The sequence below is a fragment of the Plectrocnemia conspersa genome, unplaced genomic scaffold (genome assembly GCF_051122295.1).
Source record: "Plectrocnemia conspersa isolate PC_06_02 unplaced genomic scaffold, ASM5112229v1 ptg000010l, whole genome shotgun sequence".
NCBI classification, from domain to species: domain Eukaryota; kingdom Metazoa; phylum Arthropoda; class Insecta; order Trichoptera; family Polycentropodidae; genus Plectrocnemia; species Plectrocnemia conspersa.
This window is the reverse complement of record NW_028277174.1, coordinates 20,493,630-20,512,637: the sequence shown is the minus strand read 5'-3', so window position 1 is coordinate 20,512,637 and position 19,008 is coordinate 20,493,630. Positions and strand designations below refer to the sequence as shown.

At 30.7% G+C, this 19,008-nt stretch overlaps 2 protein-coding genes and 1 long non-coding RNA gene across 3 annotated transcripts in view; 1 reads left to right on the top strand and 2 right to left on the bottom strand.

Moving 5' to 3' along the window:
* LOC148230935 (uncharacterized) overlaps positions 1–19,008 on the bottom strand; it is a 565,745-nt gene that overhangs the window by 333,101 nt on the left and 213,636 nt on the right. The gene's annotated exons all lie outside the window — the stretch shown is intronic.
* The window catches only part of LOC148230939 (cyclic nucleotide-gated channel alpha-3), a 232,171-nt gene that overhangs the window by 110,914 nt on the left and 102,249 nt on the right, over positions 1–19,008 (top strand). The gene's annotated exons all lie outside the window — the stretch shown is intronic.
* On the bottom strand, positions 240–2,852 carry LOC148230941 (pickpocket protein 11-like). Its single transcript, XM_088195447.1, has 10 exons — positions 2,807–2,852; positions 2,333–2,430; positions 2,145–2,275; positions 1,995–2,079; positions 1,834–1,929; positions 1,571–1,769; positions 962–1,012; positions 798–897; positions 417–496; positions 240–346 (listed from the first exon to the last, which is right to left on the bottom strand). Exons 1-10 carry the CDS (start codon positions 2,850–2,852, stop codon positions 240–242), a joined length of 993 nt encoding a protein of 330 aa, XP_088051573.1.

The window sequence follows — 19,008 nt, the reverse complement described above, 5'->3', positions numbered from 1 at the left end:
ACAATCTTATATAAAAGTTTTGTATATTTCTAGTTTATTTTAATTCCACTAGTAAAACTTTTTTATATACAATATTATTTAAAGATCATTTGAAAAATATGGATATTCTGTTGCAAAAAATAATTAATTCTCGCAAGTAACATCACTTTTTGATACACTAGGGCGGAAAGTGTATTTTATAATTTGTTTACTAAATAAACAATAAGTTAATAAAAATACATTTTATTAATTATAAAATATTATACATCGTCTATTTCAGGTGCTCTTATGCATAAGTAATATAGTGCTTCGACTAAGCTTAATAAAGAGGCTCCAAAGAATAATCCAGCAAGACCTCCAACAGACACTGAAAATGACCAGCTTTTAAAAATATTATAAAATGGTCTAAATCAATTTTATGAAATAGATTAGCTTACCGACTAGGTCAAGCTTTGTTCTCACAACGTTTCTGCTATATTTTATATTTGGAAGATCGTTCATGTGAATAGATACTAGACTCTGGCTTTCATTATAACACGGGTTATCAGCGTTTTGTTTGAAATCATTACGTTTAGATGACGTATCCTCTCCATCCAAGCAATAAGACTGATAACTTAAAATTTATATTTTATTAAAAATAGTATTTAGTAGGCGCGTATGGTGCGAAGCATTCGCTTTCGCTCGCTCGTGTTAAGTGAGTGAGAGATAAGAGCGTGCGTTACATGCGTTTCGCACGCCCACTTCTTCTCACAACACGCGAGCGAGTGAAAGGGAATGTATCTCATCGTACGCGCCTGGTATTAAGTAATATGTTTTACCTATATTCTTTGTATATTAGCTTTGTTAATTCTATTTCTTCACAAGATGGTAAACAATGACTGCATAATTTATCATGGAAGAGAATTTTATGTTCTTCGACTATAAAATACAATAAATTATGTTGTTTATTTATTTTTTAATAAAATCAATAAATTAATCATACCAAATCTTTTGATGCATAATAATCCTGTATAATTGCACGTTAAATCGCGATCTGAAAATGTTTTTTAATTTAATTATATAATTGAATCAGGGCTCGAAATTAATGTTTTTATGTACTAAAACTATGCATATATTGCACAGCATTTATCAAAAATATGAAACCTTTAAATTAAGAATTGTTAGCGGTGTTTCTTGTGAATGGGAGTATAAATCAACCATGCAACAAAACAGTAGTTTAGTTATAAATAAACGAAGCACATGAAAAAATCGACGAAAAATAGTTCAGTGAGTTTTGTGCTCAGACTCTTTTCCATCAGATCAAGTTACATTATAGTCTCGTCGAAAGCACCGCGAAAAAAATTCAATTTGATAATGAGGCAAAGATTAACAAACCACGTCACAAAGTGTCTGTAAGATCTTTTGATCATACCAGATTATTTTAAAATTAAAAGAACGACCTATTTCTGTCTGTCATAATTTTTTTCATTAGTACAATCTTATAGATTTTATTTTAATTTTAGTTTCATTCTAGGTGTGCTAATTTTGCATACAAGAAACCATAGATTGCACATTTAATCTATTCCGAGCGCATATCGAATTTTATACTTACAAATGTTATCCCTTAAATGGTGAACACATTTACATTCATTATACATTAATTCAGTCTCACATATTGTCATGCACGTAGAATATCCATAGATTTGGAACGACTTGTCAAATTCACTAGGAATAATTTCATCTTTAAAGCGACACTTTCTTATACTCAAATCAACGCTTTTTACTAACGGATCATTGCTCATCTCTATATTCTAAAAAATGTATTTTTAATACAGAATTAGTAAAAAAACGCAATGTATTTAAATAATAATGTACGTTGAACACAAATTTAGAATAAAATTCAGTTATGTCCAATTTCATATCAACATCAGATTTTATCCAAGGCACGTCTTCATTTCCATGAATGTATACCTGAAAATAAATAATTTATATTTATAATATAAACTTATTATTTATTACCTTCGTTCAATTCATACGTCCAAATCACTATTGGGTGAAAAAGATAAAACTCCTGGGCCAGTCGAACGGTTTGATTTGAATATAGGTACTGAATTGGTCATTCTGAAATATACTTCTATGTTCCTTATAACATTATGATGATTTGTATTTGAATATATTAAGAATACCTGCTTTGCAACGTATTAAACGAGTAACAAGTGCCGTATTCTGAATCTATTGGCAAAAAGTACTTGCAACATTCAAGCGGATCTTTTTTCCAGTAGCAATTAAAAATTAAAGCAGAACATGGCTTCCTCACCTATAATAATGTTACTTAATATAATATACGATATATTGAATATTTGTATACAAATACCTTTTCAACAAGCGGTCTCCAATTGAACGAGCAGTTGAACTTGTTCGGATTGCACTCATTCTCAGATATTGCGGTATAACTTTCAAAAAAGCATAAATCTGCAATTATTTTTTTGTGACCAAAATCAAAATTACTTAGAAATGATGCTAAAATGTGAATGAAAAAATAATATTGAAAATTTTATATGATAATGCGTCAAAAAATCATTACGGTATAGTTCATTGATAGTATCCAACGTGTCTGTGTAATCATATTTTTCACAAACGGTCACAGATGGAAAAACAGTATTCCATAGTAATTTATTTGTATCTGGAGTAAAACTGAGTGCGTCCTCGTGAGCAGTTTTCAACGTTCCTCTCAAAATTTCCCATAAACCCCAACTGCACATTACCAACGAGATGAGCCAAAATAGTCTTAGAATAAAGTACAATGATCAGTATTTTTTTATTAAAAACACTTAAAACAATGTCTAACCTGGCAATCCAATGCCGATTTCTCTCAGCAACATAATGTAATCCATGGATGTTGCTCTCTTTACCAAAAGTTAATATTTTTTTATAGCAAAACTTTAACAATACAACTTTCATAGTTGATACTACACGATTATACAATAGCTGGAGTTGAAATAAAATCTCAATAAAGAGAATGCTTTTATCGCATGATGGCAGTTAATATTTTTAATGCTTTTGAATGCAAATAATTACACATTTTTTTTCTAATCTTGCGTTACAATCAAGAGCATTCGTTAACATATTCCATTATAATATATAAACTCGATAATGCACTATGTGTTAATCACGATATTGTTTTGCTGCTTTCAAAAAGGTAAGCAATTTATTTCATGATTAAATACGCATGCAACATAAACAATACATGCTAAGGACATTTTTTTTATTAAGGCAGTAGTTTAAGAGAAAATTTCATAGATTTAAGCTAATGAAATGGTTTTCATAATTATTGTATTTAGAAACACAACCCTATTTTTCTTCGTTTGAATTATGACTTTCAAATGAAATTTTCCAAATAAAATATCATTGTATAAGCGTACAATAAAAAAATATTAAATTGTAATAATTGTTATTGTCATTGATAATGTTGAAAATAATAGGTGAGTTTTGCCATTTTCTAAAATGTACTGCATGTCTTATTTTCTCTACATTTAAAATAAATTCTAAATAATGATTTTCTCTTTTCATACGTAATAGCGCACCATAGCACATAAAGTATGATACGCTATATGACACATTTATTGCACTTTGCCGTTTTCCATTTAGAACAAAGAGCGCTCACACAGCGACGATTGCATTTTTAAAATAAACAGCCATGAGATGAGGTTTAGTTCGGTTTATGGTTATTTTTACAAAGCGAGAAAATGCAACTCACTCTGATCGTTTATCAGCAACCGGATTCGTTGTAGTATTCTCTTTGACGGTAATTGAGGTACCATTGAAGCAATTACCCCGTACTGAAACTTATGGATAGGCAAACCGATTCAGACAAACGCGATGCACTTGCTTGACTTGTGTAGTAATGTATTGGTTTGGAAAATTACGGGACCAAACACCAGTGAAAAGTGGTTTAATTAATTTCACAGGTGTCATATGTTAGGTGGGATTTTATGATACACGATAAAATATAGAAAACTATTTTAATTGCATTTTACTGCCTTTTATTTAAAAAAAATCATTCAATAAATAACTGTAATCTTAAAAAATATTTTTTTAAGTTAATAAACTAAAATATTTTCACACCAAGAAGCAAGATGAGTCTATAGAATATCAAGTGGAGTTTTAATGTTTTTTTATTATTGTCGAGGCAAAGCTCTTAAAGCTTTGAATCTCACATTTGAGCATATTTACATAAATCTTTGCTATACTTAATAGCAGATCTGAATCTGATTTAAATAATTTGAGTGTCATGCTATTGTACTTACTTTTTATATTTACATTTTTTCAACTTTTATTTTTCGTCAATTAAGAAAGCCAACTTATATAATATGAATACAATTTAAATATGTATTAATATATATAAATAAACCATTTAGAATGAATTATAAGTTATACTAAAAATATATTCAGTAATTAACTATTTTTTCATATTTTTATTTTTCAATTTAATTTTTAACTACCGTTGCAATTTAAAACTGTAAAGTTTTTATTGTGTGATTTAAGTCACGTCCATATACTATTCAATTATGTTTATGTATAGGTAAATTTATTTTAGTCAGCGTCTGAGGGATTCAGTTGACGCGAAGAGGGAAGCGGCTGCTTTTTTGGGCTTCTTTATCTCGCTGATCAGCTTTGCTTTTCTTAGTTTCAAGTTCGTACGAACCCTCATAGATATAAGCGAAATTTATCCGTTTTTATACATATTTTGTGCCCGCTTACTTTTCGCTGCTATGGATTATTATAAATATTTAGGGATGTAATTAGATTTGTTGATCCATGACTAATTGAAATCTTTTCTTGTTGTGCAAATGTTTAAATATATATGGAAATCGTCGCTTCATTGAATATTTTGCTCATTCTTGAGCTTCTGGATTTTCTGCTTTTTTGCGAGACATCTGGCAATTAATAACTTGGAATATTTGGTATATGCTGATGACCTGGAAGAGTATTTGCACAAATTCAGACTCACTTTCTTTACAAAAAACATGTAGTCGCTGTATAGGTGGTCGATCACCTTTCAGCATCGCTAAGTGTCACATTGACATATTTTCCAAATCCTCAGCGAAATTTTCTTACATTTAAGGCGGAGGTATCAAGTGACGTTCGAGCAGATATGAAGATTTTCTATGCACATCGCCAAAGTTAGCGATAAGCTATGTAAAGTCCGTGTCACTCCAATAATTTATTGCTGATTTGCATTCTGTACGATACGCTAGTTTGTAGCGTCCTCGAATATGCCTTTATTGGCTTGATTTCAAATGAAGCCGAGTAATTCCTGTTGTTTAAGAGCATTCAAAGTAAATTTATGAGATATATCTACAAGCAGGAGTATAGATCCTATCCGTATTTTAATCATAGTGCATTTTTTCTACGATAGTTATGATATGCATTGCATTTTAGGCGTAACGTCTATATAATGCAATACAGTTGCTAAAAAGCAGTGTTTTGGCTGCCAGCTTTGAAGTGCCCTAGAGAGTCGCGATTGCGTCCCGTATTCTTGCCCGTTGCGGTCAGAATTTCAGCGCTTGAGAAAAATCATCTTGCACGAGGCATTTAGCTTATTAACGAGCTTGCCAAACACAGGGTTTGTTTTTGGCGATAGTCAAGCTAGAAAAAAATATATAGGATGGTGCTCATTTATTTTAGGTGTGCATTATGACTGTATTATACATTTAAAAAAAAATGTATAATTATTGTATGCTCAATGGCGATTATGACGCATCGAAAAAACCTGTCAAGTCCCGATAGTCAGATTTCAATTAAAAAATTAAATTAATAAATTTATGCAAATTGCCATGTTATTTGTTCTGAATCCCAACATTATGTTAATTACACATGCAGAAGGTTCCAATTGGCCATCGCAAAGCGCTTAGCTTATTTATTTTTGATATACAATGACACTTGTCATAAGAATGATGAATTGATTTATGGCGCTTTTAACGCGTAAAAAATTGGATACAATATTATATTTGTACCTGTCGTGGGTCAACAATAAACACAAATGAACCACGCTATTCTAATCGTTTGTTCTTCCCTTAAATTATTACCACTATTTTTTCTTCTTATTTGTATTAAAACTAGTATTTTTATGATTTTTTGTATCGTACACTAATTACCATTTCATAAAGAATATATACTTTATAATAAATTAGGGTTTGGTTTGTGTCAGGTTTGGATTAACCTGCACATTCACTAAACATAAAAAAATGTTAAAAGCATCTGCAAATTTCATATTAAGTTACAAAAAATCTCTACCCATTTGTAAGGTATTACTTGATAATGTGCCAAAAAAGGGTGCAGCTTTAATTTAAGCATTGACTCGACTATTTCGAGTAAAGAAATAATAACAACAACATGTATTTTATAAAAGAACGGAGTGTGGAGAATTTGCACACTTTGAACCGCCTCTGGACATGCTCTGATACACATAATTATGTGTATGTGAGAAGGCACCATGGTTAAGGTCGAGAATGGAATGGCGGCGATCGTTAACGAGTTTTCGTCAGCAAGGTGCTTCTCAAAGTTTTTGTAAAAAGGAACAAAATTGGATTCGTTAATCTTCTGAGCGTTTCTGGCATGTTTACGTGTACTTGGAAAATTCGTTTCAGTTACGTTTTCAGCGAATTATTTAAAATATTTTAAAGTGCTAATTTGTTTTCTGCATGACTTTATAACGAGCCACTTAAAAAAATATTTCACGTGTCAGCTATAAATATGTATTTAAAACATTTTTACATGTCATTTAAAAATATATTTTTACACATATTCAAGGACTTTATGATGTACATACATACATATATGCGATGTATTTATATTTTTTGGCGTTAACTATATGTCAGTTGTCTATTAGGCTGTACGCTATGATTAATAAAACAACTAGATTGTTGTTATTTTAGTGAAATATAACAAATTTTAATAACGAATACTAAATCTGGTTTAAGGGATGACTTGATTTACTTTGTTTTCGCAGACATCCTTTCCCTTAAGCCACTCGACTAAGAACATCTTAATTATTTAATATATAATAATATTATATTACGCTATCTTCACTTCCTTGCTAGAAATTCGGTCTCCGTCGAGGTGTAAACACATCTCTTTAAAGCCCCTTAATGCATTCTTAGACCGAGGATAAGGAAATTCTGTTTGTATATACATACATACATACAAGTGTATATTTGTATAACATTATGAAACACCTGCGAATGTCCCTTGGATTAAGTACGGTTTGTGGCTATCTTCTTGCGGAAACGCAAATTCCACTATGCATCGCAAATTAATGAATTGAACCGTTTCAAAATCGTATAATATCACACAAGATTTTAATCAAAAGCAGCCATGGTAGCTTTTGGAAATTAACTATTAAGCGCATAAGCCGGTTTTAATGCCGTTATTGCGTTATCCTGTGTCGCTAGGGTTTGGCGGCTAATGAAGTTTTTAAGTGGCGCCCAATGTCGCCGGTTTTCGAATGCATATTTTATTCTGGTTTGTACGTTAGATAAGGGTAGATAAAGGTATTAACCACTGTGAGGAAAGCAAAAAAATGCGGAGAGAGCAAGAAAGTTTCTTAACAATGATCAAAGTTGTGGTCTGATTTTCTACAAGTTACGTGATTTTTAATTAATTTTATAGAACTTCTTAAAATTGTTTTACAGTTTTATAGTATTATTTATACTAAGATATTTAGTATTGAAGTCCTAAATAAGTTTTGAGTAAGCTAGATTTATTCATTTGAAAGAAACAAAAAAGCAAAACATATTAAAGTTTCATAATTTGTAGTGGACCAGCATGTCATAATTGACATTAAATATATCAATGTGTAATGTCAGTGTATTAAGGGGCTTGATGGCGAAAGCTTTAGGTGAGCATGAACGTTATGGCTCTAACGGTAATAGAAGAGGATGCGATTGTGAATCTCAAAGACGTTCTAAAATCGAATTTCTCGAGAATACTTAGATAATCAACAGCACTTTAAAGTAGACACAATGAGAACTTAGCGAATCGTATCTCAAAGCTCATAAAAAATACCCATATCTAATAATTGAAGAACAGCACTAGTGTTAAACATACGCCAGACTCACCAGATCTTGCCTCTCTTGTTTTTCTTATCTATGGACTTCTCAATTTCACTAAAGTAATAAATATAAGTGAAAATGTGATAAATTTTTCATTGGTGAAATTTTTTACTTTTATTTTAGTCTGAGTGGCAATTCTGCATTTAAGGAACCATAAGTAACCCATTTGATCTATTCCGAGCCCATATCGAATTTTTCACTTAAATAGTGAACACATTTACATTATCTATACTTCAAGGTCACCCCGATTCATAAAAAGTTTGTCAAGACTCACATTGATAATTATATGGCAATAACATTGCTTTTAGCATATACAAAATACATTTTTAATCATTGCAGGTGTATGCTCCTCTAGCAGCAACACTGTCACTAATCTTATGATTTTTCTGACTTTTTTTCAAGATCATTAGACCTCAAGGATCCAACTTGAGTTCATAGCTGCTTTTATTGTTCATTAATGACATAGAAACAGCAATGCATCATTATTTTTTTTATTATATGCAGATAACTTGAAAATTTTCTAATAAGTGCAATCGATTTAGGATTCAGGAGGATCTCAATTCTTTATGGAAGTATGCTTGCTATGACCGATTGCCTTTCAATGTAAAGAAATGTCACACAAATTGAAGGTCATCGATGGTAGCGAAATTTCCTACCATCTCGGCGGATATATTCTAGACAGGTATTTTTCATTACTAAGAATTTAGGTGTGACTTTCGAAGAACGTTGGAAATTTAGCCAGAACATTGCAGATACAGCAGATCGTTAAATTGCTCGCTTTTTTATTAAGAAATCTATCTTAATCTCTTTACTAACTGATCATTGCTCATCTTTATATTCTAAAAAATGAAAAACAATGCTCAATAGTAATTTATTTGTTTCTGGATTAAAACAGATTGCGTCCTAGTGAGCAGTTTTCAACGTTCCTCTTAAACCCCCTCATAGATCGCAACTGCATATTGCCAATGAGATAAGGAGAAATAGTTTTAAAATAAGGTATAAGGATTAGTATTTTTTTAATTAAATACACTTAAAACTAAATCTCACTATTAGCAATTCAATGCCGGAATTTCATTTGCTTCAACTCATGTTTTACCACTATAAAAGGATGGTATTGACTTTCACACGCGAATCCGTCGTATAATGATGTTTTAGATTTAATAATTATTTTTGAGGATCACAATGACTGTATTTATGATTCAATTTATTTTACCATTAAAAATGTTTCTGTCAGCGTCTGAAAAAGCTTTTTTCGGGTATTTTCTTATCCGGTGAATACGTAATTCACCCTTATTGAAAACGGAAAAGCCAACCCCCCGCATCCGCCGGTGCGGCCCTTTCTGTCGAACATCGCCCAAATTTGTCGGGCTATCGACGCGATGATAAAAGCGACGTTTGAGAAGCTGCGATTAGCGTGCAATTTGAACAGACGTCTCTAGGAAATTCCAAAGCAAACCTTCGTATCCACCGTCATGCGACGCCTCAGGCGCATTTTCACGAGAGATGCCGGCAGACGCTATAATTGGGTAAGGAGTTTAATGGAAAACCAATATGTAACGCAGTTATGACGAGTTTCTCTTCCCAGTCGACGTTTCCTTAATTAATTTACTTCCGAACTGAGTGCTCTTTCTTACTTACGTAAACGCCGTAGAGTAAACAACAACGTTTACGTTATGCATACGGTATTATTTGGCTGTTAGCTATCCATGCGATGATTCCTTTATGATGTGCTCGTGTTTGGTGTACGAAATACATTAGGTTTGCTGAATGCGTATTTTGAATTAACCTCTTGGTATATTTCGGATGGTAAAATGTAAAATTTTATATAATATCGCATGTTGGTCTGACGTCTATTATATTTGAGAATATTTTAGAGTGAAATATGTTAAAATGCTAAGATGTTTTTATGCAATTTGAAATTGAGCAGACTAGGTCGTCATACTATTATATTATATATCAAGGAACGCTTTGATATTGTAGTGGGCTCTCAAAGCGGATTTCTCTCTCTCTAGATACCATATAAAGTAAGTACAATATATTTTAATACAGAGGATGATATTTTTTTTAGCTAATAAAAATATTTCCTATGCATGGACTGTTCAAAAAGTATCTATACTTATAAAAAATATTTATTTAGTTATTTATTTATAACATACTACTATTAACTTTTAATCGCAGCAATGTTGTGCTTGCATTATGTTTTTACAAAAGCCGTGTCTATTTAGAATTTTATCGTGAAAAAATTGCAACTTTTTAAACTGGCAAAACGTTTTCATTGAGCAAAAAAAGTAAAAAAGTGACATTTGCGTTTAGGAGAGAAGTGAATGGTCGTCCATTGTTAACAGAAAATAAATAGTTACCAGAAAATAATATCAGATACTAAACTCTTTAATCAAAAAATTGTTTCTGAGGCTCAGGCGTATATTTTAACATCATAAAATAATAATTCAAAGATGCTTATAAATTTATACTGCTTAGAATGTCTTTTTATAGATGGTCTATTTAATTTTCATTAATCCAAATTTTATTTAGTTATAAAATATTATTATTGTTCAGAAAATTTCTTGCGTTCACATATTTATTGTATATATTTGTGCTGTCTTGGTAGCTTTGATTAGGTCTAAAAATTAGTCGCCTTTATTCAATATATTGGGCTGAACTCTTGATTCTAGTCGTCGTAGCTGGACCATGGTTGACGTGAAGAGAAAATAGGCTGCTTTTTTGGTCTCCTTAGTCTTTGTTATTGATCGATTTAGCTCCATATTGTGCAAATTAGAACATGGATATCAGGTGAAAGTTCTTGATGAAATGCTGACGGAAGCGAAAAATTGACGCAATGTGTCAGATTTTAAACGCTTGGTTTGCCTGGGGAAGGTTTTGTTGCTCGTTTTCTATTAATTATTAAGATTTAGTTGTTTAATTTAATTCGTTAATTTTTGTTTGTTTTCTTATTGGAAAATTCGTGGTGCCCAACCGTTAAAGATTTAGCAACCTTGCACTTTTTATTTCGCATTCAAACTTGTCAATGTAACACAGTTTTTTTGTGTTTTAATGCAATAAACAGCTATTGGGGAATGCTTGAAATATTGTCACGTACGACATAACTTGGCTTATCGTAAATATTAATGCCATTTCTGAGAGGTGTATGCCTTCGCAGCCAGTAAGACACAGGTAGAAACTAGTGTCAATTTTATTATATTATATTATATTAAATATTGCGACAGACTATGATTGGCGAGATGTTTTCTCCGAACAGTGGTGAAGAAGCTGGCGCAGGGATGTTGTCGGTTAAAGATCTTCAGAGATCTTGTAGGTGGCGTGACAGCGACAGTATAGCGAAAGTTGATCCATCTCTGCTACGGTTATCGTATGTGAGCGCCCATGACAGTATGTAGTCTCTTCGGGTTTCTGCCAGAGTCTGCCAGGTGTCTACCCTTATGTATTCAGGGCTGCCAAGCTTGTTCACTTACTCAATCATGCAGATATTATCCAGCCAATCGTCGCACTCGCTTCTTAGAACACGAATTGAAAGTGACATTTGCTTGATTGATATCTCCGAGGTGAATTGCGTAACGAAAATATTGTGACCTTACGGTGTTATTTGTCTTTCGGTGATTTATTGTTTCCTGTGACCGTTTCATAACAAAGAAATATACATTCAATGCACCGGAGAATCCTTGCGTGTTATTTACAATGGAACTCTTAGATCTAGTTGTAACGAATCCCTTTGTGTAACTGCCCTATTGTTAAATATTCACTTTTGGTTACAGTAATTACGCGAGTTTCAAAAATAAACTAGAGTCTGTATGGTACCTAATAAATTATTTTGTCACAGTCAATGCTTCAATTTCAATAAACACTTTTCACCTGCTACTTGACGACCTCGCAGTTTATTTGTCAAAGCTAAAGGGTGATCCAATTTCATTTTCCAAACCTCCTAAGAAAACAAAAATTTAAGGATACATAAAATAGCGTATTAAATATTCTAACAATATCACGTAGAAGGATAAAAGGCCCTATGTTTTCAACAATAACCTAATAAGCTGTTAATTGGTTATTGTTGAAAACATTTACCTGGTAATTTTATTTATTGTACTGCAGATATTATATTAATTTCACTTTTATACAATGATTTTTAAATAACATTTTATTAATCATTAAAAAAATTCAATATAATTTTTAATAAAAAAAAATAACTAGTTTACACGTATGGATGTTGCATATTGACATTAAAATGCAATGCATATGTAATGCGCTCATATTTGTGAACATCAAAGAGCTTTTTAATAACTCTACGAAATGGTGGGGCAATTTTAAACTATAATTATATAAAACGTCACGTTTTAAAAGTAAATACGAGATGTTATAATATAATTCATGGTTTAGGCCGTAAATATCTACAATTTATGCAAAATAAAAATGTGATCCACATTTATATTAATTGGTGCAATTAGTTTTTTTTTTAACTGCTTTTTAGACAATATTTTATTTTTATAAATTTATTTTACATTATTAAATTGTTTCTCTTGGAAAACAGAACGGAGAACTTTGGGTTAAAAAAAATCTGTTAATCTTTAGAATATTATGTTACATTATAAATATTAAGATTGTCTAGATATTTTCTTTTTCAAATCTTTATTAAATTATCCTTATTGATTTACAACTAATCTACTATTACTTTACAGGGCTTTCGATGATATTTTGACATAATTTTTAATGCTTTTAAGTTTTTACAATCGATCATATTCAAAAACACGAGTAGGTTGACAAAAACATTTTATTTTCTGGTTGTTTAACTTTTATATACATAAAATATTTATTTATTATATGGATTATTTAAAGAACAAACATAGTAATTGGCATAATTTCAGTTTAAAATGTCAGACATTTAACCTTTTTCATGATTAATAACAAAGATACAAAGTTTTATTATAGAAATGATAATATAACATTTCTATAGTTTTATTTTTGATGTCAAGCTAAATTATTCTGTAATGTCATTTGAATATGTTTTTAAGTTAAAGCTACTATGTTACATTAGAAATAATTTATAACGATATTTTTTTAAAGTGCATGCATTATATTACTTCACATATTTTTCCAGATTGAAAATATTTAATGTGAGTAAAATGATATAAAATTATATATTTTTTTAGGGCTTTTCTGAAAGCAGTCTTTAAAAAAAAGGTCTAAAAGGCGACACATATTTATAATATTAAATATATTTACATAAATATTAATTAGGCAGACTACATTTTTATTTGAAAATATTCCGCTGCAATATGTCAGGCGTTAGCCCAATGCGTTACAATAGAGTAAACACAAACAACAAAGTATATTATTACTATTTTTTATTATAGCTTATAATCAAAATATGACATTATGATTTTATTTTGATTATGCATTATAATATTTGTCCGTGAGATCAGGAAAATTTAGGAAAACCTAATCTGTGATGATTGATTGAAATCATAATTAGATAATAATCACTAATTTTGATATTGCAGATACGATATAAATTTAAAAGTATTAATGTATATATAGGATTCAAATCTAAGGCTTTTATGTATTGTCTAGCTTGCTTGCCAGTAGCTCACAATATTTATTAAGGCAATACGACGTAAAATAATTACTGGTTTTTAGGGATAATCCTAGATCGCTGATCGTCTTAAGTTTTAAGTTACTCGTAACTCCTAGCTGATCGCAGATGATCTAAATCGAATATGAAGTGCGCTCTCGGTTTTCATTTCTGGTTTTAAAAACGTGCTTTTAATAAAAAATATATCAGATAAGAAAGGAATTAATGCACTACAAAGCTTGATATTTTTGCAATTAAATTCACTGAGGAATGAAAGTATAGCCGAGTAGCGTTATATTGATGGAATTTTTGAGCATGTGCTATTGCTGAGAAAAGCTTTGGGCTCGGCTTGAAAGTTTTTTTACTTATCTTCTACGTTTGTGACAAAATTTTATTTATTGATGATTGTATTTTAATAACTGATATTTTTAGGTGGCTCTAAAATTACCGTCTATTGTATGTTTTCAGCTTTGATTTTTAAATTAGATGTTATTGTAATTTTAAAATCATAGCAATATTTATTGGTATTGAAACTTAATAGGGATATTTAATTATTTTGCGATTATTTTTACAGTTTTCTTTTCACTAAAGATTGTTTAACTAAATTAATTATATGGTAAATATTGTTTTAAATATTTCTAAACAGCTTGTACGTATCAGACAATACATATACATTATATTTGTATTAATTATTGAAAGTTTCTAAAAATCGTTTTTTTATATAAATACGTTACGACAATTATTTAGTATCTTCTTTATAATTCACGTGTAAAAAAATATTGAAATTAAAAAAACCCTAGGAGTTTCTATACATTAGTTTGCCAATATATATATTCATGTATGTAAAAATAATTTGAAATAAATTCACCTTACATGTTGACTTTTTAATAAGTTATTAAACGTGTCCTAAAAATAATACGACCAATCGTCTTATTACTTTTATATCGCTTTCATGATAAACTGCAAAATTTTCTGGTCGTCCATCGAACGAGTTATTATCCTTCAAGGGAAAACATTCGCCCATAATAATTTTAACGCAGGCCGTCTTTTGACGTAAAAAAATATGGCTAACATAAAAATTCAACACAACGTGGGGAAATGAAAAAGTTGCCGCATAAATACGAAATACGGCCACTTAATGAATCTCGGGATTCTTGTTCGGCCGTTTTGGTGACATTGTTTTTGTCTTCTTCTGCAGTATTGCTTACAATCGATTCGGTGAATTATTTTGTTTGTACCGGAAACTGAATAAGTTCGATGGCAAAGTTCCGTACGCTTTATGGTTATTTATCAAAACACTTTCGCGAAAAAAGAATTTCATCAAATACAATTTTATGTGAGGTGAAAAAGGAAAACATGAAAAAAATAACGCGACTCGGGCATAGTAACAGGTGGTAAAAAATATATATATGACACGATATGAAAAAAAGCGACACAGAAAACGACGATGGTGGGTGGTCACCCTGCGGTTGTTCGCGTGTCGTAAACGCCGTTTTTAAAATATATGTCACTCGATGCTGTTAAATTTATGAATATTAACACATTTTTAATGTATTATTACATCTATATTTCATGTTAAAAATGAGATATTATTTAAAAAAATAATATTACTCACTGTGAAAAATAATTAAGTTCATATGACTCCACTGGATGTTCCAATTAAACCAGTGCTGATGCACAATGAATAATTTAACGATGACGAGGATATGGAAATATAGCGTCGAGTTTCTATTATGCACTACGGCGTAAATATGATACATTTAAAAAGTTTCAGCACGCTTTTGTGTACGTCAAAACTCTGGAGCTGAAAGTTGCATATGAGTGCACTGAAATAATTGCTATAGAGCGATTTTCAATTTGCCTTTAATTTACTCTAAGATTCAAAAAAATATATTGAAAGTATCAATATTTAATTTTATCCAATAAGGACTATTTTTTATATATTATAGATTTTTTTTTTATTTTAAATCATCATTTTATGTCTTTGTTTTGTCTTGTACCAATTTGCGTGCATTTTTATAGTCTTAATATTCGTTTTGTATTTATTTATATGAATACATGTGCAGTGCATAACATTTTACGTCAATACACCCTGAACCATATATATATTTACAGAACATAAATTGAGTAAATACAGCTTTGTGGAAAAAAATGATCGAGTCATCTCATGATTTTAAATTTGGCACTACTAGATTTTTTTGTACACTTTTGTTAGAGGATTTTACATAGTAAATGTCGAAAGGGTTTTAATGTCAACTATTTTTTATTGTATATTTTTGAAAATATAATCTTTAATATTATATATGAAAACCTCTAAGCACGTTCGCTTCGTGATAGGGCTATACACACTTTATTTAGACATATTTATACACGTCGCATCGAGTATTCTTTGACGAAACGTGTTTGAGGAACGTGACTTGCTACTAGGTTTCGAAATATTGAATTTTTCAAGTATTTGTGTTCGAAAAGCAAAGTTCCGCCCTCGGAGCGCTTTCGCCGCAAACTTGCGCGGGAAAGCACAAAAGCTCCAAACTCGCACAAGAATGCTATACACATACACACAATATAATCCGCTAGAAATAAACAATTTCCTCCGCCGATAGATTATTAATCACCCGAGCTTTGGATAAGTGTACATATGTACATATATCGACGCCGATACTTGTGCATCGAGAGCAAGTTTTGATGGAAATGCATTAATCTTTCCGCCGGTTAGGGCTCGCTCTCGCAAAATTTCTAGCCAGATGTATAAATTGAATTAGAAAGTTTCTCGTGTTGTGTGTTTTCATGTTGCACACCAGTTCGATAGCACGTTCGGGACGAGGTGCACGTACTCCTCGGGGATGTATAACACAATCATCGGGTGTTATCGCAATGAATCATATAATAGGGTGGCAATTAGCTAAATAAACGCTAGGGCTCGGCGCGCGTCCGTATACATAAAATATACACGCGGGATGATGCTCTTGTGGTGTGAATCGATCTTACCTATCCGCAATAGTTTACCATGAGTGTAAATGCTTCGGTAATAATTAATCATATTGTGCTAGAAATATATTTTTGCATGTTTGATTGATGCAAATGTTACAAATCATGACATATGAACTAGTAAGTACATCCATTTTTAATTCATATTCTATTTCTCTGTTGGTAACTTAGCAATGAAATATATATATATAAAAAAATTCGGCCTCAACGTCTGAAAACAATAAATATTTTTACATTATTTCTTTTCTAAATACATCCTTTAGTAGGTACCTACAACTGATCATTTCTGTAATGCTATGATCTGGTTTGAAAAATATTTCATTGCCTCTCTTTGCCACTTTCCGACACTAAGGGTAGACGGTTAGCATCATAAGATTCCCTATCGAGCTCGACGGTTTACCGTTACATTCTAATTAGAATCCACTACTATTCGTCTCTCAGCCATACACCGTGGGGGTGTAACCAACACCACCTAGATAGAAGGCCGGACAGCAGCGCGCGTGACGTCATTGGGTGTAGGGATACTCGGCGCGGCAAACGTACTAGAGAATCTACGCGCTTTTACGATTTCGGTATTTTTAATAGCCTTTTTAGAATAAAAATAATTCTTAAATTTAATAAAATCAAGGTTTCATTTATGATTTTTATTACTAGTTTTGAAAATTATCAGAACATTTTTTAAAAATAGGTCAATAAAAAAAATATAATTAAAACAAAGTACATTTAAGGAATGTCCGAAAATTCTAGTTTATTTGTATGTTAATGAAAAAACTTTTTCACTGTTTATTTGATAAGAGTTTACATATTCAATTACATAAAACATATAACAAATTTTAGTACATGGTCTTAACATAAATTTCATTCTTATAGTTCAAGATAATTTGTTTATAAATATAACTTTTCTCCATTTCACTTATAAAACTTGAATTTTATTTGACATATAACAGCTTTCTCTCGAATCGCTACTTCAATCTATTGTTGTTTTGATCTGGAAAAGTGAATACATTAAGTCAATCATTGCCATATTTATACATACAAATTAATATTTGAATACATATCTTTTTTGCAGCTCAGCTGATCTCTTTTAAAGTAAGTTGACATATGTCTAATTAAAATTAATTGGTATGATACAAAACAAAACCCAACATATTTACAAAATAAAAAAATCTTAAAACTAACTACCCGAGGTGAGTGTTTCTAATTTTCTCCTTTTCTTTCCATCAGAATTAATCGATATTATGTTATTTTTCTTTTTCATATAATTGTTTAAAAATATATTTGTAGATGTTTTTATTAATAGCCTTAAAATATTAAAATCGGTATGCTTCAATGATGGACAATAAAATTCCGATAGAAAGAAATCATGTTCTTCGACTGTATTTAACGTTAAACATATTACTAATTCCCTCTGAGCTTTACATTTTAAAAACTTATTTTCATGATTAGTGCTAATTAATTTGTTTATTGTAATGTAATTTAGCATAATTACATTTACTAAATCAGAGTGCGGATACAATAAACCGCCTCTATCAACATTTTTAATAAAATTGAAATTTTCTTCTAAATTAGCAAAATTTAAATGTTTGTCTAAAACTAAAAACTTTTTACAAATATCACACTTAACTCTTTTTAGTACTACTCTTGCACAATAGCCTGCTAAATATGTAAATATAGGTAACTGTGGTTGAATCATATTAAAATCCTCTTCAGTATAAATTAAATCGAAGTCTGTTGTTTCTGACATAAAATTAGTTGATTCTACGTTAGGTTCATTATCAATTTCTATACTATTTTCTAAATTAATATTTCCAAATTTTTCAGACGTTAACGTTAATGGCAATAAATTTTGGATTCTAATTTTGGATTCAACTTCAAACACTTGTCTTATTGTAATTAAATATTGAGAACCTGCCATCGTCCTATATTTACCAAAACGGGCTTCAAGATTGTCTGTCTGAATTTTGCCTGGAAGCAAATACTTGAAATTTAATTCTGCCTTGCAATATTCACTTAATTGTAAAAGCCCGTGTGTCGTGTGGGAAATTGCATCGTGCGTTTCTCTGGTTAGTTTATTACATTTTACATTTAATCCTTTCCAAAAATCTAACCATATTAGAAATTTTTCTAAAAATTTTGAATTTTCTTCGGCAGGTACGAGAGGATTTTGAAGAGGATTTCTAAATCTGTCACCTTTGTGCAGTGTTTTTACATTTACTATTTCCCACCAAGTTTTTATTAATCTAATAAATTCAGCAGTAGATCGGTGGTTAGATAAATTATGCTGCTGACCTATTTCTAACAGTCCCTGTATAACATTGTCGTTAAATATATTTAATACTAATTTTACATTTTGTTTTTCAAAGCAACTAG